The sequence below is a fragment of the Cynocephalus volans genome, chromosome 5 (assembly GCF_027409185.1).
Source record: "Cynocephalus volans isolate mCynVol1 chromosome 5, mCynVol1.pri, whole genome shotgun sequence".
Classification (NCBI taxonomy): Eukaryota; Metazoa; Chordata; class Mammalia; order Dermoptera; family Cynocephalidae; genus Cynocephalus; species Cynocephalus volans.
In genome coordinates this window covers 38,150,721-38,177,832 of record NC_084464.1, presented here as the reverse complement: position 1 = coordinate 38,177,832, position 27,112 = coordinate 38,150,721, and the positions used below count along the sequence as shown (strand labels likewise).

General features: G+C 47.3%; 1 protein-coding gene across 1 annotated transcript; it reads right to left on the bottom strand.

The window, feature by feature from the left end:
• Nucleotides 1-958: 958 nt before the first annotated feature.
• Nucleotides 959-25,745, bottom strand: LOC134378945 (butyrophilin subfamily 3 member A3-like). The gene is made up of 18 exons (XM_063098233.1): nt 25,659-25,745; nt 22,622-22,756; nt 22,032-22,379; nt 21,265-21,546; nt 19,333-19,533; nt 19,154-19,174; nt 19,039-19,065; nt 18,133-18,159; nt 17,685-17,711; nt 15,551-16,234; nt 13,921-13,997; nt 9,518-9,644; nt 8,230-8,577; nt 5,518-5,799; nt 3,954-4,121; nt 3,492-3,512; nt 3,367-3,393; nt 959-1,724 (listed from the first exon to the last, which is right to left on the bottom strand). Exons 2-18 carry the CDS (start codon nt 22,704-22,706, stop codon nt 1,102-1,104), a joined length of 3,375 nt encoding a protein of 1,124 aa, XP_062954303.1. The 5' UTR covers nt 22,707-22,756; nt 25,659-25,745; the 3' UTR covers nt 959-1,101.
• Between the last annotated feature and the right edge of the window lie 1,367 nt (nt 25,746-27,112).

The following is a 27,112-nucleotide window of genomic DNA, read 5'->3' as shown; positions in this document are numbered from 1 at the left end:
AACATTCTTTGTTGCTTCAATGTCATTCTCTCGCTAATGTACAGTAACGTGTTCTTGAGCCTATATGATCTGTGATATCCCAACAGATTGAATACAAAGGCCTTGAGGATCCACTTGTCTTCTATTAAGACACACATTAAGTTTGGAAAAAGATAAACAACGACACAATTTTCAATAGAACTTATTTTGCTTTAGAAAGAAGTTATTTTTCATAAAACATACTAGTATACTGAACTATAATTGTTTACCAATGTTATTTTAATTTAAAATATATTTTTAAAATCTCTCAGTTTTAATCTCTAATTTCATGAATATTAAAGATAGAACCCAAATTTGTAAAAGCTATTAGGGTCCTCAGTAATTTTTAATGTCTACAGGCATCTTGAGACCAGGAATCTTGACATCTGTGGTAGACATGGTTCAGTACTCATCTACTCTGCCAGGACCGTAAGCCTCAATGCTTGAGAACTGACTTCCTATTGCAGGGATACCTGAGGCAAGCCAGATCTCGAGAGGTCCTTCTCCTTCATCCTCCTTCATCCCACTTCTAGGCCTGGGGTCCTTACCTTGTGATCTGGAAATCTTTGGGGTTGGATGGAAATGGGCCATCAGCTCCTGGCCATGTAGCTGTCATGGTGAGGCTTGAACATGCTCACAGCCTTGGCTCCCTCCCAGCTCTCTTAGAAAAGGTCCCTTTTCTCCAGCTGTGATTCCATATGTGGTTTCCTCCTTCCCTCAGGAAGCTCTGTGTTCCCCTCCCTCTTCCCACATTATAGGGGTCCTGTTGCCCTCGCCCCAAGTCCACACTGTCTAATGCCAACTAAAGCTTCAGGCTGAATGTGTCACCCTGATGTTAAAGCAGCAGGTTTTCAGCCTGTCACCTTCACACACTTTCCTCTTGCATGGGAGTCCTGCAGCAGCAACAGCGTCCCTCAGACTGGACCCTGCCCCATGGCCTAGTGAGGGGAGAGCTGGGGCTGCTGCCTGCAGTGGGTGAGAAGGAGGCAGCTGGAAGATGTTCTCTTGTGTGACAGAGGGAAGAAGGGCCCGTTTTCCAGCAGAGGACACTGTGCAAATGAAGCTGAGGTGGCCAGGGCTTTTCTATGTGCCTCTGAGACCAGGGAATTGGTCCTGTGAGCTATGGTGGGTCCCTACCCTGTGAAGTATCAGGCCGTCCTCAGGCACCACGATACCATAAGCCCCTGTGAATGCTGGGCAGATGAAGAGGGGGCTGTCATCAGACCCCAGCCTGAAGAAGGGCCTCAGGGGCCCAGAAAACACTGAACGGGGACACGTGTAAATGTGTGATCTGTCCCTCATGTTGTAGAAGGAGACATCTCCAGCTTCATAGTCCAGGAAGACGCCCACCCGGCCAAGGTGCTCTTTCAGAGGGAGAATCCTATCAGGGGATGACAGGGCCTGGTACTGGTTTCCAAACATCTCCAGGGTCCAGAAGCCATTCTCAGGGACCAGCAGGGCCTGTCCTTTTCTCTCAACACCATCTCTACAAACCCCCACGGTCCACACCATCACGTTTTCAACCTCCACCTCCCAGTAATGTTTCCCTGAAGTGAAGCTTTCCTGACCCAGGACACAAGGGCGACAGTCAAATCTCTCCGGGTTGTCAGGCACCCTCTGCCGGGAAGGGCCCCGCCTCACACTTCTCCGGTCCTCTGACAGGTAGAGCTCAGGGTGAGCGGTGTCTGGGTCCAGCGCCACATCAGCTGCAGAGGAAGTCTCAGGTTTAGACCTGGGGTCTCAGGACCCTTGGAGATTGTGTGATCCCTGGTCCTAGAGAGGTCCCAGAAAGCTGGGGCGGGATCCCCCATGTGGTGGCCTTTTTCATGAAGACAACTTATCCCAGGAGCTCACAGTCTAGGAATTACTGAGGCTCCACTTCAGTCTCTCCAGAGATAGAAGCAGTGCCCTCAGGCAGAAGAGAATTGGGGTGCCAAGAAATCAAGAAAAATAGCAAATGAGCCCAAATTAATGATTCTTAGGCTGGCCGGTTACCTCAGTTGATTAGAGTGCAGAATTGTAATACCACGGTCAAGGGTTTGGATCCCCTTTCCTGCCAGCCCCCCAACCCCACCGAGAAAAAAAAAAAGATTCCTACATTCTCTCAGAATTCTCAGACCTGACCCCTTTTCTATTCAAAACATATGATCTCTGGGCCTCTCTTTAGTTACAAACACTCTGACTTGGTTTAAACCGGCAAAACAGCTTTATGTCTTGCTTCTTCTGCCCCCCACCCCATAAAACAATTAAGGTGAGTCTCTCGCTACACAATGTCCTGGGTGCTACGAGATCTCTTCATTGGTCCTGTGTTACTTTAATCAGGTGACAACTTATTAAATGACTGACAAGGGCACCCTTCCAAGGGTAAAAAATGATGATAAATATTCCTGAAAGCCAACCTGGTGCTTGAGATGTGTGGGGCAAACATAGAGGGGAAATAGTTCCATCCTGTTTTGCTTTAACAACATGGGTCTGAAGTCTACAGCTATGACCTCCATGGGTGTAGGAAATACTTCAGACCCTGGACATTCTTCAGACCTGTCTAACTTGCATTTATTATTAGTCATTCAGCCTGTCTTTCTATTGTGTTAATAAGATTTCCTCCTTTCCCCGAGTTGTTATGTTGGATTGTGACAACTTCTGATTTTGTTGCAAGTTGATTGTCACAATTTAAAAATTCACCTAAATAGGAAAGATCCTCCTGTCATGTTACCAGGTAGACCCTGGATTCTTTGGTGCTTATGTGCAGAAGGTGACAAATCATGAAATGCAAAGTGCTCATTAGGAGTGGGAAGTTGGACTGTGTTCTCCCACTCGCCTGACCCTTCCATCTGGCTGACTACATGTAGAGTAATCAGTGCCCTCTCGGGAGCAAGAAGGAATTTCTGGCTATTTATAAACTCTTGAGTTGGGTATATTGGGAAAGCTTATACCTTTTTACTCATGTGGGTCTTCAATGTGCCAAGTCCACACCAACGCCCAGTTTATAAAGAGCTAAGCCAGCACCGTCCTCTTTCAAATTAATCCAGAATCCAAGAGCAACAACTACTGAAACATAACTCTTGGGGAGGTTCACTACATGTGGGAGACCACTAGTTATCACAAACTAAAATTCTAATCTCAAAAAGAAAGGATCATGGGAAGTAAACTATAGGGCTGATTAGGAGCTGCAGGAATCCCTGACAGGAGAGCTGGGATCCAGTGCAGGTGGGACACTGCTGATGAACCGACGCCAGCCCCCTGCTGCCCCCCACCCAGCCCTGGGTCCCCTGTTCATCAGCTCTAGGGTCCTGTTGGCTGGCTAACGGGGAGAAGCTCAGGGTCTGAGGGAATGTCAGAGGTGCTCACCAGCATGTAGGAGGGTTCTTCTCCACCCTGCAAGGGACAGACACAGAGGTGAATGTCATGAGGTAACGGCTGACTGAGCAGAACACACTTCGTGCATTCAGTGGTTCAGGAAAGGTTAAACTTACGCAATTCTTCTTGAAGTTGCTCTAAAAAAGAAACAGAAACAAAATAATGTCCTCAACAGAACTGAGAGGCTGGGTGTGTGTTAAATGATGCAGGACTGGCCCTTTCCATGAATGCCACCGGCCCCTGCCCCATACCTTGGGAACCACAGGAAACCAGAAACGACACAGGATCAGGTGGCTGGACAGTACCAGTACTTTTGTAGGCTCACTTTTGTCCAACAATGTAGCACTGAGCATAGCCAGGTCAGTGAGTGCAAGGTGTGCAGAGTGGAAGACAGAGGGCCCTGAGAGATCAGCTACTGGACAGAGTTCCAGCCTTGCCGCTGCCATGACGTGTGCCTCTGCTGTTCCCAAGCTTCCACCTGTCACAGCTGTGTCCTTTCAGTGACCTGTCCTCCTACTCTTTTACCTTTTATTTGATGTTCTGCTTTTTTTTCACACGCTCTTTCCCCAGGTCCTTACGTGCATTTTCTTTCTCTTCATGTTCACACTCCCTTTCCCCTGACAAAATCTCTTTTTCCCTGTGGAGTTTCTTGACGAGACAGACGCTCCCAGCCAGGAGGATGATCAGAATAGCCAGGAAGACAGCCAGGGCCACTGTCCAGGGAATTGTGTGGGGCATAAAGGATTCTGAAAAGTGAGCCAGAAAAAGTTCTATTTAGCGAGAAACAGGAGAGCCAGGATGAGGGCGCCCCTCAGGAGCACATCTGAAGAGCTCCCTCAGGTCCCTGCTCTGTCAGCATCTGCCTCAGACCTCAAATGGAGAAAGTGACGCTGGCTCTGCCTTTCCTGGCCCCACAGTGACTGCCAGGGCTGGGCCCCAGGAGATAGAAGAGCAGAAACCTCTGGGGTCAGCGCGGGAAGGACCGGGTAATCACGGGTCATCGGGCATGCTGAATCACCACAGCCAGCGCATGGGAACAAGCCCCATCACCCCGTGCCTGGAGAGCTGCAATGCCCTCCTCCTCGCTGTGCCCTTACCATCTGCAGCCATTCTCAGCTGAGCAGCGAATGTGACATCATGTCAGTTCTTTGCGCAGAACCTCCAAAGTTTCCCATCTCACTCAGACTACAGGCCAAAGCCTGTGTGTGGCCTGTGTTGCCACGTGTAGTGTGTTCTCTTCACTTCTGTGAGTTCATTTCTTCCCATTCCTGCATTCACTCACCCTGTTCCAGCCATATCAATATCACCTCTTTGGCTTCCTCAAAATTGGCAGAAATGTCCCCACCTCAGGACCTTTGCATGTGCTGTTCCCATTCCTGGGTTCTCAGTTCTCCAGCATCTCCTTGGCTGATCTCTTAACATCTCAGTTCCCATCTTTACAGCGACATCTTCCTGACTGTGCTGCTACTAATTGTTCACCCCATGTCCCTGACAATTCCTAGCCCCCCTTGTTTGATTTTCCTACAGTATTCATCACCATCTGATATATAATACCTAGTTTGAGTATTTAATCACTTGTTTAAGTTAACTGTATCATCTATTGCTCTCTGTCCCTTGAAAATATGAGCTTCATGGGGGCTGCAAACTTGGTGAATTTTGTTCAGTGATTTATCTCCAGTTCTGGAACAGTGCCATGAACATAGGAGATGTGGGTAAAATACTGGTTGAATGAATTTACTGATATCTGTGGATGGGGATTTTCCCCAGCTCTGTCCCTTGGGAAATCCCATGGACAGAAAGGGAGGGCTTCAACAGACAGCACCTCCAGGTGTAGATGGACACCCACCCATGCCACACTCTGTGTTTTCTGATGTTCTGGATGTTTAAAAATTGCTACAGCATAAGAACTCTATCAGGGAAAAAGATCAGATTTACCCTCAGAGAAGAGGCTCCTACTCATGTGGTCTGAGACTACTGGATTTTCCCCTTGTGAGAGGGGGCAAGGCTCCGGGTTCAGCTGTAGCCTCCAGCTCTTCAGGGCCCGGGACCCTTCCCCTCAACCCCCTTCCCCATTCTGGGCTGCAATCTGTCTGCTGAGGATCTGCCTCCACAGGCTGAGTCTCCAGAGGGCAGAGAACTGACCTGGGATGAAAATCACAGTTTCCTTCTTCTGGCCAAGCAGCATGTTGTTGACGGAGCAGGTAATGTTTCTCATGGAGGAATCAACGATGATCACAGCTGTGGTGACCGTGAAGAGGTCGTCTGCATCAGCCGTGTAAGCCTCCTCCAGGGCGGGCATGACTTCACCGTAGGGGTCCCTCCACACCACACGGGGCTCGGGGTACCACCCTCCAGATGTGCACTCCAGCCGGATGCCCCCGTCCTCGTGGCCCTTCATTTCAATGACGGGCTTAGATCCCAGGCCTGAGGGGACAGACCAGGCTCAGCTACAAAGGCAGGGGTGTCTCAGCCAATGTGTCCTAGAGCAGCTCTTAATGGTGGTCATCCAGGGAAGGGGAGAGAGCAAGTGGGCCGCACCCAGCCCCCCTGAATGTGCATGTCCCATGCATTCCCACAGGACCCCCCTGTGAAGGGACAAAGGAAGGAAGGAAAAGAGGGACCAAGAAACAGGAAGGAGGACAGGAAGGATGAAGGAAGCAAGAATGAACCTTGATGCTGGAGAACAACGTGACACCATATGACAAACTGTGAGCTCCTTGAGGAGAAAATCACACTAGACACTCTTCACTGTGCTCCACCTACATGCCCCATCACAGCACCAAGCATCTCTGTCTATGATAAATGCTTGTTGTTCAATTTATTCTGCCAAAGACTAATTTTTCTCACTGCCAGGTGGGTGTGTCCAGTTTAACCTGAAAGGGGCAGGTTTAGGATTTCCCTTTCTCCTGGGATGACTTCTCAGTACACCGGGTTTCCTACATCTCTAGAATAATACAAAGACAGAAACCTGCCAGGTTGACAAATTTTAAGAAACCTTGTGACCTGAAGACATTGTCCCTTCTCTGCAGGTTCAGGGCTTCACAGCACCACCGCTATCTACTACCCATAGTAGCTGGTGCTTCTTAGGAGAATGGACAGAGCTGGCCTGCAAAGCCAATCCTTACCCTGATTCACAGAAGTTTACCCCCCAGGGGCTCAGTAAATTAGGTAATTTTCTTATAGTCCTTTGAGAACATCAATGTATTAGAAAGATCTGGATGGTCCTGGGATATCCTCAAGATAAGAATGTCACATTCTTGGTTGGCTGGTTAGCTCATTTGGTTACAACACAGTGTTGGTAACAACAAGGTCAAGGGTTCAGATCCCCATACCAGCCAACCACCCTCCCCATCACATTCTCAATGTCAAAAGATTATCACCAAATATCCTAGGAATCCAGACTCATCCTAACTATTTTCTATCTTTAAAACAACTTTTAATAAAAGAGAATACCTGGTGTGAGGGAGCTGCAGAGGCACGGCGCTGGGAGGCCCTTCAGCCATGTGTGACCATCCAAACTTCCATTGAGTAATTCCTTTGTAAAGCCTCCCCAACAACTTATACCAAAGACAGAAAATTAAAGCAATCACTTAAGTCTAGTGCTTCTTGTTCAATGTGATTTTGCCAAGAGAAAAAGAAAAATCTAGTTGTACATTTAAAGGCTCAGAAAGAAAACTTCAAGTAGAATAAGAATTAAAATAACTCAGCAAATTGCAAAAAAGTTCTGCAAAATATTTCATGGGTTTCAATAAGTGCAAGCGTGAGACAACAGACTTAAAGGCAGAACCAGCCAGCCAAACAATCCAACAAACAAAAAAACAACAAACAAAAAATCCTACGACAACTCCATTCAGAATGGGATAGGCCACACCAAGGTCATGGTTACAGGGAAAGAATAAAGGGTTCCTGCCACACACAAATCATAACCGGCAAACCAGTAAGTGCTGCTTTCAACAGAGTCAGGATACAACGGTCAAGAAACCCTCCTTCCCCGATATTCTGTATTAATCATGTATAATGTTGCTGTTGCAAGTAACAAAGATGGAGTCTCCTACCACTTATAATTTGAGACCCCTACCCATGGGTAGGTCGCACTGTCCCCAAACCTCACCTTTACTGTTCTGATGGACTGAAATACCACCATGGACTTTTGTGAGTCTTAAAGGCTTTCCAGTCTTCAAACATTTCTTCTAAAGAATAATGCATTGTCTCCAGGAGTGAGGTCATCCCTTAAAGCTCTTTTGATAAACTCCTAGAAATACCAGTTTAAATGCCACTTCTATTGCAAAGCCTTGACAAATTCCTCCCAGCCGAATTCTCCTTGTTTTCTCTGTGGGGCCACCAGGCCTAGTACATAAGTTTGCCTGTGTACTTAATTTTGCTTTAATAAAATCATCTATTTAAATGTCAGCCACTCTCACTACAATCAGTGTTTGGGGGAAGGGACAAAGGCAAGATGAATATTTATCAACAACTAGACATGCACATGTCCTTCTCTGGGCAGTCCTTGTTTATTCCACTTGTTAAATGCAATGCCTGACAGTGCCTCCTGTCACTCTCAAGAGGGCACAGTTTGAATGATAAGGCAGGTAAAAGAATAATCTGCAGGGATTAACCACACTCTCCTGCCCAGGGCCTCAGCTGAGATCGTGTGGGCTTCTCAAGCAGTGATGCCCACAGCTTAGCAGGGAAAACCCACTCAAGTGGCCCTTGGGCAGTAAGATGCCACCCTCCCCGCATAAAGGGCATTCCAGGCAAAAATCTGCTGGTCTGCAATGGGCCCAAGGTTAAGAGAGAAGGTTTCCTCAAAAGGAACACTGCGCAAAGGCAACAAAGCAAGATAAAGTGACGCACCTGCCACCATGAGGCGCAGGATGGCCTCATCATAGGATCTGCCTTCTTGGAAGTAACAGCGGTAGAAGCCGTCCTCCTGGGCTGTGACGTTGTGTATGACCAGGGCCACACTCCCCCTGCTGATGTCGTTGCTCACAAAGGTGGTTCTTCCTTGGTAGTCCTCCATCTGCTCCTCTGCTCTCTCTAGCCCTCCCTTATACACCAGCACCGCCGGGGAGAACTGCGACCGGAACCACCGCACCTCCATGTCCTCAGCATTTTTCTCGGGAGACAGGTGGCAGCTTAATGTGATGTTGTCTCCCACTATGGCCAGGATTGGATCTGCTGGTCCCACGACAGTAAACTGTGCTGCCCAACAAAGGGGAAGAATCAGAGGGGACACCAGGCATCAAATATCTCAGGCAGGAAAGGAAATGGATATTCCGGGGGACACATAAATTCTTTCCAAGGCCACAGGAACTTCCTGGGCTGAGGAAGGATTTGGGGGACCAGTAGCCATGGCTGACCCTTGGGAGCGGTACCTATTGAGGCTGCTAATGCTTCATTAGCAACACATTGAGGAGCTCACCCTGATCACCTCTACGACCTGTGCTCCCTAGGACTTTTCCTCTATTTCCCAATCTAGTGCAGTGCCTGAGTGTAGCATGAACTTGAGCTGTCCAATAGGGGAGCCACAAGCCTAGTTTCAATCAAAATGACCTGAAAGTGTAAAACACACACAAGATTTTGAAGATTTAAAATTTAAAAATGTTAAAATTCTCATTTGTAATATTTTGCAGTAAAAAGCATTTAAATGTTAATTTTTGGTTAGTTGCAGTTAAATGAAATATATTATTAAAATTTACTTTATGGTTCTGTTTACTGTTTTTTTTTTTTTTTTTTTTTTTAAAGATGACCGGTAAGGGGATCTTAACCCTTGACTTGGTGTTGGCAGCACCACGCTCAGCCAGTGAGCGAACCGGCCATCCGTATATGGGATCCGAACCCGGGGCCTTGGTGTTATCAGCACCGCACTCTCCCGAGTGAGCCACGGGCCGGCCCTCTGTTTACTTTTTAAAATAAAAGGTATAAAATTTTTTTTTGATAATTTACAACTATATACGCAGCTCGCCTTTGTGGCTCTCAATGCATTTCTTTTGGGCAGCGCTGGTATAAATTTGATGAACACGCTCAGACTAAAAGAAGGGTCCACAGGGCTGCAGTCCTTCTTGGCTCCTCCTCCTTGCAGACTGCAGAGCTGGTGTTGCTTTCTGAGAAGGTGACAGGAGCTAGTGGCATGCATCCCTACCTGAGACTCGTGCAAACAGGCTGAGGAGCAGGGAGAGGAGAAGGGCGGCCGGCAGGGAGAAGGGTCCGGAGGCAGCTGGCTCCATACGTACAAGGACGGAGTCATCGGTACAGGCAGGGACCAGGGCCTAGGTGTGCAGAGGAGGAGAAGTCAGCAGAGGAGAAGAACTCGGCAGAGCAGACTGGGCACCGCAGCTGCCATCTACGTCAAACTCGCCCGTCACCATGTGGTCGCATCAGCGCCCTAACTTCGGGCTTGGGCAGCCTCCTTGGTCCCATGGTTCAGGTACCTCCTGACAGGTGGGTTCGTGAGACGCGCCATGAAATAAGCCACTAGTACGACGCGGAGGCAGGCGGTGCCCGCCCTCCCCGGCTCACGTCTCTCGCCACAGGGCACTTCCCTCAGTTGTCACTTGACAGCTTCCGCACTCCCTCCCTTCTCTTCTTCCTCCCCGTCAGCCAGGCCGGGCACCCACCGGGGGCTCCCCTCTCCCAGGGACCCCGTTTTTCCTCCGCAGCAGATTCCGGCCCCCTCCCGCCCACCCCGGAGCTGCAGCGCTTCCCCTCCCTTTCCTACCTTCTCCAGTTAACCTCGCGTCTTACTCGGCCGACCCTCGATGACCATTTTCCGGTCGTCTCTTTTCTTCTAACGCTCCCATGAGCACAGTCACCACCAAGGAACAAAACGTCGGGAAGACGGAGAGAAAACTTTTCTTCACCTCCCATCAGTCGCGATGTGCAGAGCTGCGGGACGGAGACCTGGGACCCGTTCTCTCAGTGTCCGGTGTCCCAAGATTTCCTGTTAATGGTTTGGAGCCCGGGATTGGCCGGCTGTGGTCAGCCAGCCAATGGTGTCCCTGGGCCTTAATTGTCACCAGTTACTAGGTAGAATATATGGAACCCGTTTAAAACAATTGTATGCAGCAAATAACTTTTGCGATCATCAGGTTTTTTAAATTTCCTTTTTCTTTTTCAGAAACAAGACATTTTTCATTTTTTTGCAAAGCCCCGAGGACCCCCGCGGATTGTGGCGTTGATGTTAACCACGAGAAGAGGCCTGTGTGTGTGTGTGTGAAGAAGTGAAAATGTAAACATAAGCAGCCTTCTTTGCAAAGCCAGAGAAATCTTTTTCTAGTTCCTGGCTTTGGAGGTTGGATGAGGGTGGATTTGCTAGCAGGAGAAGGATTTAGGGATTAGGCAAGGGCTGATGGGAGGGGCAGGGAAGGAAGTGAGACAGCAGCTGCAGCAGCTGTTAAGAAGACCTCGTCATTCATTTGCCACTGTCGGGTAAGAGAAGCTGAGGAGACTGAGTGAGAGTCAAAAACCCTTTCTCTCAGGTATGTGGCATTCTAGTGGGGGCAGGAAGATGGAAGTGAACAGAGACTTCCTAGTTAGGCTTTAACATCTGCCAGGAGAAGGTCTGGTTGGGTCCAACCCACACATATTTTCCTCCCCACCAACATGCCCCACAGACTCCAATCCAAAATCTAGGAAATAGATTTTCTCCACAATAATCATACTAAGGCACAGTTCTCAACCGTCCCCTCAAGTGTCCAAGTGCTTCCTCGGAGCCCTCTGATCCCCTTTTGATTCAACTCGGAACTTTGCAGTTAACCCACTAGCAATGGACCCCCCTTGCCTGTGTCCCTCCTGCACCTGGGGCCAGCACTCCCTTTCCCATGACATTCCCCTCACCTGACCTGTTCCCTCCATTTCTGCCTCTTGAAATCCTGCCTGGCCTTGATGTCCACCTCATCTAAGAACACTCAGGATGCTCTCAGCCTCTTCTGACACTCACAGTTTCTGCTATTCCTGTACTCTGTCCTGCATAATTGTTATTTAGACAGCAATTGGATCTTCCAGTGACTGGAGTGTCTGTTTCTCAGGACAGGTATCTGGTGACGTCATTCCTCTCTCCTTACAGGGCCCACCCTTGGCTGTCCACTCAGTGTGGTTCAACGCACGCATGAGAAAGGTCTGTGTAGGTCATTTTCCCAACAGCATGATCTCATTCCTTAACTCATCTGGCACCAGAGCCAAGAGCAAGGTGGCAGCAGGATCAGGCCACCCATGGTCAGTGGTTCTTGGACAGGGAAGGAGGATCAGAGGGACCCAGAATAAGTTACCAAAGCAGGTTCCTTCTCCACTCTGCAGAGGGAAATCTTTGATTAGAATAAGCTACAGAAGGCCCTAAGAACTGCTTTTTGTATTGTGCTGACCCTTTAACCATCTGTTTCTCATACAGCAGCCTCACTCGTTGCCTGATGCCTCTGGTTTATGATTAAAGTGGCTTCTGAGTTCAGCGACTAATGAGAATAAATGTAGTAACTATTTGATCATTCCACTCAGGACTGAGTTGCGATTGAGAAGGCACAGAAGAGGGGACTGTAAATGTTGAAGAGCCTAGCCAGGCCACAGCTTTTATCCGAACAAAATGATGCTCAGGGCTTTTTTTTTCCCCCTCCTAAGTATATTGGAAGCCTTTGTAGAGGCCCGGGGCTTTTGAGGCCATTTGTCCAAGAAGCACCCAGTGAAGCCAGGCCTGGGTGCCTGCCACAGCTGTCCTGAGCCAGAGGGCAACAGCTGTGTTCTGAACAGGAAGAGAGTCCACTGCCCATGAGGTAGCCTATCAAGAAGCCATGTCTACACCAATGAGGTGTGCCACATTGGATGGCGTCGACCTGATCCAATCATTCTGTCTTGGGAGGAGTCAACAGAGAGGGAGAGTCACCTTGGTATGGTTCTCCACGGACCAGCTATACATGCCAATCATGTAAGTGCTAGGACACAGAGTGACTTCTGATCCCCTTTTCCTTTGCAATAAAATCCAATCTTTGAAAGAAATCTGGGTGTATCTCTTCCTTTGAGTCACCTCTAGCCGTGGTGTCCTCCCAGATGAGTCCAGACATCTTAGCACCCAGAAAAACCATTTTTAATATTATGGTTAATATTCAGATTGAGATTCCTGACACAGAATCAACAGGCACAGTAAAACACTTGTGTGAGCTGCTAATTTTTAGGGCTGCAGCAATAGTAACTGGTATATTTACTTCACCACAAGAGAACAAATTTCACAGAACACACAGCCGTAAACTGGGTCTGTTACTGAATCCAAGTCTAGCTGCCTGCCCCCAGACAAAAACAAATAACTTGAAAGTCAAATGTTGGTAGAATAGGAAAAAAGTTACAGATGTTAGGGCAACCCATCTCTACAGTAAACCAGAAAGAGAATGGCCAGACTAAAGCCATCTCAAAGACTCAGATTTATAGAGTGTTTTTTAAAGAGGGAGTTTAGGGAATGGAATGTGGGAAATGAAAAGCAGGAGGGAGGGGGATGTGTAAGGGGCCAGGTGCAAATACTCATCAAGGCTTCATCTGACTCTGTTCTCCTCTTTGGTGTTGTCAAAGGGCCCTGCAGGATTTTTGATTTGCTTTGGGGTGGAATCAGCATAGCTTTATCGAAGTCTTCTATGGTTTCTCAGGGACTCGATAGTATGTATCTCACACAAGTTTGCAACTCCAGGCTGACTGGAAAACAGCTTTACTTTTATGTAAATACTGTCAGTCTGCACCTTAACCAAGGTTCAAAATATCAAATAACTATGGGAAAAGATGGAACTCAGAGAAAGGCATGTTAAGAAAAAACTGTCTTTTTTTTTTTTCTAAAGCCCTTTGGATTTAGACCGCAACATGCCTTCAGTCCTGCTCATTCTAACAGGCCCCCAAAGGAGCAAAACATGGGAAGGTTGCACAAACTCCTTCCATCTTCAAGACTTCTCTCTGCACTTTTGCTTCAGTACTGTCTCTCTGCAGTCCACCTTCCTTTGATTTTCCAGACCACATTGTGAGTAGAAGATTCCTTCCCACAATTCTCATGCACCCCTGCTATAGGTGTAACAGATTACCTGTCACTGAAAAATTCAGTCAACCTTTACTGGCCAGCCACGAAAAAAGAAAAAGGGCTGGCTAGTTAGCTCAGTTGGTTAGAGCACGGTGCTGATAACACCATGGTCCAGGGATGGATCACTATGTACACCGGCCACCAACAAAACAAAAACAAAAATTAAAAATTCAGTGGAAACCATGAAGGGAAGTCCTCTAGCCTAGACTGGGTCAGATGTCCATCTCAGATCCAGTCCCTGTGGTGGGGCATGGGGCCATGTGATATGGACACGTGTTGGAAGACAGGAGGTCACTACTGCTAAATGGATGCGGGTGGAAGCATCCCTCACCTGGGGGAGAGGGTGGGCAGACAGAACTTAACAGGCACTCACCATGTTCTCAGAGGCAGGGCCCTGTGAACAGATGCTGTTAATACCTCATCCCATATCCTCTTGGCCCATCTCAGTTCACCAATAGCTGAGGCAGACAGTTTCCTCCAAGGATAACAACTTCAGACCTCACGTGCCTGCCTTTCTTCTCCACCTGAGAGCTTTCTTCAGTATCAGTGGTATTTACTCTCTTGCAAAGCATGGTCCAGTCTGGAATTGCAGGAGAATTAATAGCTTCAGGGGCAACCTTCAACCAGTTCAAGTAAAAGAGGAAGGGCATTGTGGGTAAATGCCCCAGGCTTACTATCCCTTAGAAGATTTTGAGATTTATCCCACAATTTTATATGGTTTCATAGAGAGTCCAAGGTCGAACCCAGTTGTACATGGTAACAGACCCATGAATGAGCTCTTTATACTATTTCTCTCTTAATTGGCTTTCTCCCTACTCTGTCTCACTTTATTTCTGCACTGGTATTTCCTGGGATCACTTCCCAAATAAGTGTGGTTGGCTGAGTAATGTTCCTCCCTCCAATGATGCCCACTGTGAAACTTGTGAATATGATGTATTACATGGCAAAACGGACCTTACAAATGAAATTAAGGTTATGGACCTTAAAATAGGGAGATTATTCTGAATTATATTGGTACACTCAATCTAATCTTATGAGTCCTTGAAAGTAGGAGGCAGAAGAATCAGACAGACGCCCTGGAAGAAGAACAAAGAGAAATTCAAAGATCAAAAGGGACTCAGCCCACTGGTGAAGGAAGAGAGTCAGCAGCCAGGGTTGGCAGCCTCTAGAAGCTGGGAACAGCCCTCCAGTGACAATCTGCAAGGAATGGTGGTTTCAGTCCTCTAACTTCAAGGACCTGAATTCTTCCAACAATCTGAACAAACATGGAAATAAATTCTTCCCTAGAACCTCTAGAATGGAATTCAGCCTGCAGACACCTTGATTTTAGCCCAGTGAGATCTATATCAGACTTCTGACCTACAGACATGTGAGATAATAAATTTGTGTTGCAAGGAATGATTATGTTCTGTAATGATGAACATGCTAATTAATTACCCTGATTTGATCATCACACACTACACATAGGTATTGGTATTCAACTCTACCCCACAAATACGTTTATTCGATTATTTCCCAATAAAATTTTTTAACATAAAATTTGTGTTGCTTTAAGTCTCTAAGTTTGTAGTAATTCTTTACAGCAGCAATGGGAAACTAATATAATAAAGATGTTTTGCAGATGTTTCAATGAGGTAAGCTGTGAAACTCCGGGGAGAGTGTGGGTGAGCAGACTTCTCAGAGACCAGAAAAATACCAGTCGAGGAGCGAGGATTACTGATAAATGTATTGAACAAATATAACTTAACCACTACATGCAAGGGAAAGGGATGCAGTGGGGAAGCAATAATAGGAATGATAACGAAGAGGAGCTTTTCTGTAGTGTCCTTCATTTGAAAGGATTATCGGTTTAACATCCACCCATGATCAAGGGTGGATAGACTCGTTTTCAGGAAGCGAATTCCATAGTACAGTTAAAAAAACCTTGAAGTTCTTCTAGCTTCCTTTCTCCCAAATTCATGTATCCCGGACAATCTTTAGGTTATTAGCTACACTTCTTAGAGACTTTGAAAGCAGGAAGATTGGTTTTGGTTCTGTGATGGTACCAAACACAACTGCCATAGGAGACAACTGTATTATTTCCAGTGAAGTGCCTCAGCGTGTGCACAGAGCTTTACAGTTGTCACTGCCTGCTTTGGAGGAGGACGCCCTCAGCTCCGGACTGGGCAGGGAGAAGCAGAGACCTTACATCAACCTGAGGCTCCCATCTCCCATTAGCTAAGCTCGGGGTCACTGGGGTCTCCAGGGAAAGGTCAGGAAGTGGGTCAGGGACAAAGCGACTTTTCATTCCTTTTGACACTGGGCAAATGGTCAGGGCGGTGGGCTCGAAAGTCAGAATTCTGAAAACAGGACACAGAGGCCCAGAGAAGGAGGTGTGAGGAAAGGTGTAGACATGAGAGCCATCCAGAGCATTGTAGAATGAGACCTCTCCAGACTCATAGTCCAGGAAAACCCCCACTCTTCTAGGGGGCTCAGCAATCTTCAGTTCGGTCCTGGGCTCCGTGAGAGCCCGATACTTCTCCCCGTCAGATAGCCCCATAGTCCAGTATCCATTCTCAGGTATCATTTTAACCCAACCTTTTCTCTCCACGTTTTCTCTACACACCCCGATGTGCCACTCTTTCCTGTCCCCCACTTCTACCTCCCAGTAATGCCTCCCTGATGTGAAGCTGTCACAGCCAAGCACACAGTAACGCCAATCAAATCTCTCAGGGCTGTCTGGAAGATCCCGTGGCTCCTCTGCACGCTGCACACTTCTCTGGTCCTCAGAAACAAGGAGGATGGGGTTTGCTGTGTCTGGATCCAGAATCACATCAGCTGCAGAGAGTTTAAAGATGTGTCTGTGGGCTCAGCCATTCTTCCTGGACCTCACAACTTCAGCATTCAAGACCTGAGTCTTGTCCAGGAGGCGAGTCCAGAGCTTGGCACCCCTAGCCTGCTCTGAATGTGACTCTAGTTACTAATATGGGAGAAGGCCTCGGGGGTCCTGTGTCCAGTGGGGAAGGGGAGAGTGAAATGACGGTCAACTTCTGCCGAGCAAGATATCCTGACGCTGGCTCAGGAGGCAATAAGACTCCTTCCTTCTAGCTTTTTCTTATTTCCTTCCCAAAATTGACCCTGCCCATTTCAGCTTTCTAGTTACATACATTTAACTTACAGTTGTCACTCTATCACTTGTGAGCTGAATGACATTTCTGCATGGTCTCTCTTTCCACACATCCAAGTGATGGAACATCGTTGAGCCTTACCTGAAGCATTTCCTTACCAGAAAAGTGGGGATAAAAGTACTAATCTCTAGGGTTGAATAAGTCAACAGTGTAACTCACTCAGCCCAGGGCAAGGCACAGAGGACGCACTTGACATGTAACAGGTGCCATGCCTTCTCTGTGCTAGGGGCTATGTTGGGGACTTTATGTGCCCCCACATCCACCTTCTTCTGGGTCCCAGGAATCTGTCCTGTATGGACAGCATCTCTGGGCTCCCTTGTCCTCTGATTTCCTGTTGGGTGTGGCCAGTGGGAGGCCCTGGCAGAAGACTGGAAGGATCACATGGTGTTGCTCTGACAAAGGCATGACTCTTTGGAGGCAGCCTGTTTTTGAGCTGCAGCTTCCTCTGGCCTCCAAGAACTGCCCACCTCCCCATCCCTCCAAGCCTAGGGCTGGAGACAGCTCCCCACTGCTGTGAGGTCTGGGACACCTCACTTTCCCTCCCTGGCTTCCCTTGACCCTGCTTTCTCCAAACCCTCTTCAACCACTTATTTTGAATATGCCATCTTTCTTGCTAGCTTTTCGGCTAATACATACTCCTTCAGTCTCTACCTTAGACCTCCCAGCATAGGAGGTACAATCATCGTCTAACAATGTGAAAGCCAATGCTCAGACACATTAACTCATCAGAGGACACGCAAAGGCAGTAGGTGGCAGAAGCCATGGAGAGGCAAAGTTCCCTGCGCGCTGCCTTCTCCCCTTGGCGTTTCCCATTGTCATTCCCTGCAGGGTCCTGCAGCCTCCCTCTCCCCCTCGGCTCCACCCTTCATGCCTCCTCCTTCCCATGAAGGTCTCTGGAAGCCCAGGACAGCAACCCTCCCCAGTTCCCTGGGCTCTCAGCAGGAAGGGCCCTGGACTTAGGCACACCTTTCCAATTGGGAACTAAAGCCACCCACTGAAAACTCTCCTAGTTGTGGGGACTTTCCTTCCCCAAATCTCAAGAGTTGGAGAAGAAAAAGGAATAGGGCCCATCAGATTGCTGGCCTGCAGGACTCACTCACCAGCTTGGAAGAGGGCGTCTTTCCATTCTGAGAGGAGGAGACAGACAAGGAAAAGGTCAGTATATCTGTCGTTGCCCCCACCCCATTCTCCTCATTAAGTCCTGTCTTTCCCTCTTTCTGCACAATCTCTCCTAGGTCCAGCTTCTGTCCTCCACGGCTCTGATGGATCAGGGGCGGCGGCTTCTCACAAATGGTGGACTGTGTGCCCTCTGTCATGAGGGCCACAGGCTACGTGGACAGGCTTTGCTAGGGGGTGAGCAAGTGGTCCAGCAGGGGGAGGGTTCTCTCAAAGCCTCTGGAAAAGCAGACGAGGAACCCCACAGAAAATGAGCATTTGGTTTTGATCTCATTATTCCTAGTGACAACGCCAATGGGTCCCTTCAGAGAAAAGGTTGAAATGTTCAGGGCACATGTCCCAGCAAACTCAGAGAGCTTCAGGGTCACTCACCAGCATAGGCTGAAGACTTCTTTCCACCTACAATGGAAGAAGCAAATAGATGTCACCTGGACTCTGCCATGTCTGGGTCATCCCCTTTCCCTTCTTTTTGACCCCCCCCCTTCCCTACCTTCTCTCTGTGCATGTACAAGGCTCTCCTCCCCTCTCCTCCTTCATTTCAAGTCGGGGAACATCAATGGCCCCCTAGTGATGCCGCAGGCACCATATGAGTGTCTTCCCAGCTGTGGTCCGGCTGATCTACTCTGTGTGTATCTATGCTCCTGTATCTGGGAGAAGGTGTCGCCATGTCTATATGTGTATGTGCAAGTGTACAAGACCCATCTATCTCAATCTGTGCTATTTAGATGCCTCCTTCTGAAAAGAATTTGAGGAACTTAATGAGGAAATTTCTGGGACTAATTTTCGATAGCAGATACAATAAGTGTGTAAGAACTGAGTCACTATAGCTACTCCTGTTTATGAGGGACAGTTTTCTCCCTCCATCTTTTCTAACTTTCCCTTTCCTTATAATCGTCCGTTCTTCTTTCCTTCTCTGCGTCCCATACAGGATGTAAAGCAGCTAGTGCGGATCCTGGCACAGAGAAGGAACCTCATCTGTTGTTCCGTCCTCCTCTCCCCTTTTCTTTTCAATTGTACCCTGCATTTTCCTCTGTGCTTTGTGGGGCTAAAGGGTTGTGGGCCCCTAGAGGAGAGAGATTGAAGGCCTGTGCTGTCCTTCAAACAAAATCAAATAATTGAAATAAAAGGAGAAAAAGAGACACTCCTGGGTGTCTATTTTCTTTCCCACCGTAAAAGGATCTGGGGTCATTTGTCAACCCCGGGCAAAGAGCTAGGGCTGCAAACTATCCAAGCAGAGAGTCTGAGATTAGAATTCTGAGAAAATGTCAGGCCACTCACGAGTCATGTACTGGATTTTTCTCCACTCTGCAATGGAATAAACAGGAAGAGTCATCGAGTGGCTTGAAGCAGGGATAGGAAGCCACGCATGGTCTCTGGGGAGACAGGAACTTACCGAGTTCCTCCTGGAGCTTCTCTGGAAAATAAGCAGAAGCAGTCACGAACTGTTAGCGGAGAGGGGACCTTCTGGAAAATAAACCTTAGAAACTACACAGCGCCTGGGTGGGGATGGGGTGAGGTGTTCGCGCGCAGGCCTGGAAGCCAGGGGTTCGATTCCCTGCCGAGGCCAGATACCTCTCGCGCTTCGTTCCTGCTCCTTTTCGGCCTGAGCCTTTTCTTTCTCCTCCTGTTCTCGCTCTTTCTCCTGGGACAGAGCCTTTTTCTCCTCCTGCTGTCGCCACAGGAAGTAAGCGGCCCCCGCGAGCAGCAGCAACAAGGCCGGCAGGGTCGCTGCCAGGGCTGTGATCCAGGGCTGGGCGCTCCTGAAGAAGGGGCCTGCGAGGGGACAAGGGGACGAAGGGCCTGGGCTGTGGGCAGTGGGTGGGACACGCCTGCCCCCTCCCCAGCCCGTGGGTCCGGAGCTTCAGCTGCTCAGCGCTTGGGGGGGCCGCTCATTTACCCCATGAGAGCAAGTCATGTTTCTCTTCCTAAAGTCTCAGAGAACCGTGCACGTGCGCCTCTATCCGAGTGACATGAGCGCCACGAGCATGGAGATACTTTCTAATACCCAAGTCTCTCACCACACAGCCCTCCTCCTCTCTTCCCCATCGATTAGCTTCTCATTTGTCAGCTTAATATGATGGTGACATAAACTGTGCAGCCAGAGGGCCTGGGCTCTAATTGTGACTCCTCCACTTGACCAGCACTGCGACCCTGGACTAGTTACTTAACTGTGTGCTCCTAGTGTCCTTATGGGTAAAGTGGGGGTAATAATAGTACCTACCTCCTGACGTTAGAAGGATGAAATGAATGCTTAGAAAGTGGTTGACATATAGCGAGTGTTATATAACTGTTAAATTTAGAAAACATAAATAGAAATATATTCTTACTTTTCCTCTATTTACACTAAAGATACCATTCTATATTCATTGCTCTGCCTCTTGTTCTTTCTGTGTAAAGTGTACCTTGGAAATTTTTCTATTTTAGAATAGCGAGAATTTCTTTGTTTCCATTTACACCTGTGCAGTATTTCCTTGTATGGAAGTTCCCCATCAGGAAACATTTGCATAGCTTGTAACATTGTGCAATCATAATGCTATGAGAAATAGCATTTCACGTGGGTCATCCCACAAAGAGGCAATCTTATCTGTCAGATAAAGTCCAAAAAGTAGAATTTTATTTATTTCTTTTTGGCCACTGGACAGTACAGGAATCGAACCCTGGAGCTGATATTATTAGCACCATGCTCTAACCAACTGAACTAACTGGCCAGCCCAGAATCAACAAATATGTCGTCTGGATAGGCACTGGATAGCCCCCAATAGTGGCTGTGCTAATATATATCAAAAATAAAACAATTTAGGGCTTGCTGGTAAGCTCAGTTGGTTAAAACAGGGCATTGGAACAGCAAGGTCAAGGGTTCAGATCCTGGAATGGGCCAGCTGCCAAAAAAAACCCCAAAAAACCCAAAACCCAAAAAACAACAAATTAATATAGCAAATGCCTGAGAGTTGCTGCCTCCCCCATTCCTGCCATCAGCATGTGTTATCAACCAACTTAGTTTTATTTTGCCAACAGCATGAATGAAAAATTCTTTAATATTCGTTTCTCTAATGAGTGACATTGAGAATCTTTTTCTGTGTTATTTCCTTTTCAGTAAATTAATAATTCACGTTCTTTGCTAATTTTTCTATTACAGTCTTCTAAACCTCCTTCTATTTCAAGGAGATTAGCTTGTTCTTTATGATATGAGTTGTAAACACAGTTTTCCCCCATTTTCTCATTTGACTTTGCAAAGAACTTTTCTTGACCATTTCTATCCAATTCCCTTTGCCTGTAGCAGTTTTGGACAGGAAAATTTCAGTAAATGTTAGTGGCATAACCAGATTTATGGAGGAGAGAAGCTCCCCTAGAGGAAGGAGGAGGCTCCAGGTCCCTGCTCTGGTCCTTTTATTCACTGCAAGGACCCAGGTCAGCAGGAGAGACTCACACGGGGGAGAATCACACACCCTCCTTTCCATAGCCACAGTCCAGCTCGGTATACCTGAGGCCAAGAAGGGTACCGACCTGCGATGGAAATCCTGGCTGTCTTTTCCTGGCTGAAGAGGGAATTGCTGATGGTACAGGATGGCCCCTCCCCAGAGCCACCTCTCAGGACCACGGATGCTGCCACTGCATACAGTCCTGCTTCGTCTGCAACCACAGGCGCTGTCACAGCCGCGATGCTGTGTCCCTTGGCATCTCTCCACTGTATTTGGGGCTGGGGGTACCAGCCAGTGGAGGTGCAGTCCACGTGGATCCCTCCATCCTCATAACCCTTCATTTCTATGTGAGGATCAGAACCCAGTGCTGTGGAAGGATAAAGCAGCCTACATTCCTGGAAGCCTCCTGCACCAGGGAGGGTCTCAACAGGAGAGATGGCACAGGCACATTGGATATCTCAATGAGGGTTTCATTCAGGAGCAGTTTATAAAGTGTGGTGGTGGTGAGGGGAAAACTACATGGACTGGTGCAGTACCCCAGGGCCATTTACAATGGGATATCACCACCACCCCTATACACAAAGGAGAAGAAGGAGCAGTTTTGAAGACCTAAAAGATGAGAATCTTGTATGGATGGTATCCTTGAGAGGAGTTGTGATCCTAGGTAAGGGCATGCAGCCAGCCAGAGGCAATCCTGCAGGGTCTCCCTCCCCATATCCTCTGCTACAGCTCCCCACTGACCAAACCCAACCAGAGCCACAGGGCAAGAGATTGTACCAAGAATTCTGGAACTCTGCCTCTTCCCCCAGGTCCTAGGAAGGAAAGATTTCAGAACAAAACCTGGAGGCTCACCTGCAACCTTCAGCTCCACGATGGCTTTTTCATAGAATTTGCCATCTTGGAAATAACAGAGGTAGTTTCCACTGTCAGAGGCTCTGACATTGTATATTCGGAGAGCAGCCTTCCCTGCACTGATGCTGTCGCTTAGAATCGAAGTTCTCCCTCGATAGGCTGCGGCCTGTTTGTCTTCCACTTCCTTTCCATCTGCATACACATTCACCTCCTGCCTAAGGCTAGACCTCACCCACCTCAGCTCCATGGACTCTGCACTCATCGCTGGGGACAGGTGACAGGGCAGATCAGCATCTTCACCCACCCTAGCCAGGATGGGCCCAGGGGGTCCAATCACAGCAAAGTGAGCTGGTCAGCCAAAGGGGAAAGCTCCATCAGAGGGGTTAGAGTCGGGGCCATGAGAGAAAGGGTAGTTCTCAGGTAGGGAAGGCAAGGTAGAAAGAGTCCAGAGAGGAACACGAGCCTAACAGAAGCTCAGCTTGTCTCTTAATGATGGGTGAACCTTCACTTCAGATGGGTCTTCCAGGTTCTCAGTGGGCATGAACAGGTAATGTCTGCTTCAGACACATAGAAGCAGAATCATTTCCTACCTGAGCAAGGGGTGAGTAGCTGGACCAAGCTGAGGTACACAAGGAGGTCGAGCAGGAGGAAGGGCCTGGGAGTTGCCATTTTCATCTGTGCTGCATATCACGACTCAGCAGAAGGGACAGGGCAGACACTATGGCCTGGAAGAAGACATACGATTCCACGTTGGAACCTCCACTTCCCCAGGCCTAACTCAACTGTGGTGACCCAAGAAGATCCTCAGCTGTGAGAAATGTCTGTCCTAAAGTCTCTTCACCGTTGGGTTCCGCCATGGAAGATCATCTGTAAAAATATGTATGTGTTTGATGTACGTGTGCTATTCCATCAGGAATTCTGCCACTCTATTGTCTGAAAATACTCAGAATCCTTCCCCACACTTCCCCTGCGGCAGCCAGGTCCAGGCCTCCATCATCGCCCTCTGATTAACACAGGACCCTCCTTAATGGACTCCCTTGTTTTACCTGTACCGACACTGTGGGTGTGCCAGCTAGCATGGCTTGTTCTGTCTGTGGTTCTAGCTGGCTTTCACCGAAGCACTCAGAGTTGGTGCATCCCTAAACAGAGGAAGAACCCAGAAGAGTCCCTCTGGGTGAGGGGGGCTCAGAGACAGGGCTGAGAATTGGCCCCAGGCCCCTCCCTTCCCCCTCCCTCCACTCCTGAAATGTTCCCTCTTGCTGGGAAGAAGTTGGGTTGAAAGGAGTCCAGACAAAGTGACTGGAGGGTGTACCCTGCTGGGATTAGCACTGTGGACTCCTCCAGATGCCAACTCCTGACCATCAGCATAGTCACATCACAGCCCAGCAGACTGGGCAGGATCCAGGCAGACTCCCTAGAGGTAGTCAGGGGCTGAACCCACCACTTCTTAATCACAAGGCCAGTGAGTGGGAGAGCTGGGAGTACGAACAGGTCTCACCCGCCTTTCCCTTCGTTCCTTCAGTCAGTCAGTCAACAAATACTTACTGAGAACCCAAAATGTGCCAGGCTCACTAAGTTAGTTGTTAGGGACAGCAAGAGGGTAGAAAATAGGTAATGGCACTGTGATTCACGAGCTGTGTAATCTCAGTCATTTGACAAAACCTATGTGAAATATAGTAACACCTAAAACGTTGGGAAATGTGAAAATCAGAATGTGCACAATTGGCCCAGCAACTGAATTCGTGTTGTCTAGTTCAGCACAGTAGTGCCACGAGTGCAGAGGTTGACATAGTGGCATCGCATTTCATTGTATGGAAATAGTAGGAACCGACCAGGCCCCTCAGGAGACTGGTGAGAAGGGTGACGGCTCATCCCTGTGAGGGAATTCCATGCTGCAATTGGAAAGAGTGGCTTGTTGTCGCTAACCTGCATAATGGAGATGTCCTAAGTGATTAACAAGCACCCTGCAGAGTTGTCCTACTCATTATATAAGTAAACAAAAGCAAAGCTATAGATTTGTGCACACATACATGTGTAAATGCCTTCAAAAGGTCTCGAAAGCTGCATGCTAAACTGCAGGATGGAGTTTAGGCCAGTGAAAGGACACTTTGGTCCTTTGCACCCTTTTCTTTTAAAATTATGTGAATGTTTTTAATTTCAACAATTTTACGTATTACCTAATGATAATTGTTATGAGTAATTCTAGTGACTGGCTCATACTAGCTGGTCAGTAAATATTATCTCCTCACACCGTTTCCTCCAATACAAAGGAGCCCGCGGACAAAGTCAGAGTCCCTGTGCCTTGAGAACTGCTTGTGAGGAGGTCTGCAAGAGTGTGGGGAGGGGTCGATGATGGGACAAGGGAACAGAGGTCTGTGCAGCTGGCTTTCCCTCCAGCCCTGCCTGAAAGCTGCTGCACCCTCAGACTAGACACTGCCTTTCACCACATCCTCAGCTCCTCAAAACTAGAGAGGGGCAGCAATTATTATCTTGGGGTCCCTGAGCTAACAACTTCTGTGCTGTCCTCACAGTAGGAACACATGTTCATGTATTTTTTACAATGTTTATTGTTCTTTCTTGCTGATTATAGACAATTTTGAAAATGGAGAAGAAAATAAAGGAGTAAAAATTTAAATAATCTGTAGTGGTAGTCATATACTTTGCTAGTGGGAATGCAAATATTTCTGGAAGTATTTTAGTCATACATTTAGCAAGGGCCTTAAAAATTCCACTTACCGGAATGACTCAAAAAAAAAAAAAAAATCAGTGATTAACACAAAGATTTATGTTTAAGGCTGTTCAACATAGTGAAATCTACAAGAGTAGAAAGTAAACACAGTTTAAATGTACAAATAAAGAAAGAGGTAAATAAGTGATGGTATTTTCATACAATGTAATAGCTTGCAGCCACTGGGAAACATGCTCTAGGTTTTTGGGAAGTGGAGAATAGAAAGAGAAAAGATACTGGCGCAAAAGATAACAAAGTGTAACATTTGGATACAATGCTGTTAAACTATAAATAATTTCTCTTCATTAAAAACACAATTCATGGGCCTGCCCTGGCTCACTTGGGAGACCGTGGTGCTCACAACACCAAGCCAAGGGTTAAGATCCCCTTACCAGTCATCTTTTAAAAACAAAACAAACAAACAAAAAAAACCCCCCACAATTCATAATGGCTGCATAAAAATCCCTTTTGTGATTGAACCATGCATTGTTTATTCATTCCCCACTGTTCTTTATGTATGCTGGTTCAGATTTTTCTGTATTATAAGTAGTTCTCTAATGAACATCTTTACATGGAAATCCTTAAGGCACATCTCTTAGAATCTCTCAGAATACACTAGAAATACTAGAGATAACCAGAACAGATTTTAAGGGTCCCTTGCTCCTTTCAGATGATAACATGTTCTTAAGAACATGGAGCTGGAAAGTTTCTTCGTTCAGGTCGTCCCCCTTCCACCAAATCCCAACGTCTGCAGGTCCTTACCCTTTGCATCCCCAACCCCCACCCCAAGCCCCTCAGCCTCTCTCTGTGCCAGCCCCTCCCTGCAGGCCCCTCTCAGCTCTCAGACCCTCCCCTCCCAGGCCCTGCTGCCCTGGCTCTAATCAATCTCCCCCACTCACCCTCTGGCAGTCTGTCTGAAAATCACAGCCCACGAAGAAGGGTAATCAGTAGTTCCCAGTCCTCTCTGTTACATTGAGAGTCTGTCATGTGGAAGAAACGAAACAGAAAGAAACCAGAGTTTGTCTGCTCACTGTGAGAAACAGTAAGAGCTGCTCTTTGGAATCAGTTTTGTGATTGGCTCGGAGGAGGTGCTTCCTCAGTTGCTGGGCAGAAACCACTGGGGAAGGTCAGAATAAAAACAAACTGCAGGGAATTGTACACACTGAGAATTCCAGCCCTGCCTCCCTTACTGTTCACATTTCTCTGGGTTTGCCTGGTTGAACCATTCTTGTGTGATATGCGTATGAAGGTCCTTCACAGAGTTCATGGAAAGCTTTGTGTTATCTTTCAATTCTGTTTTTCTGCAAACTTTTTGAAGTACCATCGTATAATAAGTATTTTTTAATATTCCCCCTTTTTTATGTCTTTTTTATATATTAGAAATATCAGAAGAACTGAGTGGAAAAATAAAAAGACTTTGATGTGTGAAGAGGGAAAGATGTGGATTAATGAAAACGCTACTGTGGCAGTCAGCTAACATCTGCTTGCATGTGGATGGGTCCATGCAAGAGGACAATCCTTTACTACAGAGCTAAATGAAAGTAGGAAGAGAAAGAAAACCAGAAACACTGAACCATTTTAAGCCTCTCCAACATTCAGGTCTAGGGTGCATTACCAAATAATATAATTTTCTGGTTTCCAGAGGCTGGGGTATGGATGACATCTCTGAGCTGCTAGACAAGCCCTCGTTTGCCCTCTGAATTCATTTAAATGAAAGGAAAATAAACCCTTGTTTTGTTTAAGCCAGTGGTACTTCTGGTCTCTGTTATCAGCAGGAAAACACACTTCTTCCCTCCCCTCTTCACCCCCCCCCCCCGACTCCCCCACTGTTTATTATGAAACTTTTCAAGCTTATAGAAAAGCTAAAAGAATTTTCACTGAATACCAATATATCTACCATCTGGACTGTACAATTAACATTTTAATAAACTTTGCCTACTTTATTATAATCCAATCCATCTGTTCATCTCTCATCCATCCATCCATTGTTGTTTATTTATTTATTCCTTTGTTTATTTTTATGTTCACAATCTAAGTTTTGGGGCTTGAAATTGTGTCAGTAGAATGAAACATCCCACTCTTGCCTGGAGGATCCAAGTTTCTGACACAAATAAGTAGCCCAGGTGTTGAGCTTGAGATAAGGAGTTTCTGGGCATGACACTTCAGTTCTCTGCACTTGGTAGTTTCCTGGGAAACAGGGCTGTGAATCCACTTCTCAGCCAGTCCTCTACCCAAAGCCCTGAGAAAGAAATCCTGGGAGGATACATGAATGTGAAATGGCAGGCAATAATTCATTGACTGAACAAATTTGTATTGAGAACCTTCCAACCTATCATCTAGTAGGTCTCAGGCA

Excerpts from the sequence above, each read along its gene's own strand:
- LOC134378945 (XM_063098233.1), bottom strand. The coding sequence starts at position 22,706 with ATGAAAATGGCAACTCCCAGGCCCTTCCTCCTGCTCGACCTCCTTGTG. Across the intron at positions 19,175-19,332 it reads GCAGGAACGAAGCGCGAGAG|AGAAGCTCCAGGAGGAACTC; the intron begins GTATCTGGCCTC and ends CTTATTTTCCAG. Across the intron at positions 19,066-19,153 it reads GAAGCTCCAGGAGGAACTCG|AGTGGAGAAAAATCCAGTAC; the intron begins GTAAGTTCCTGT and ends ATTCCATTGCAG.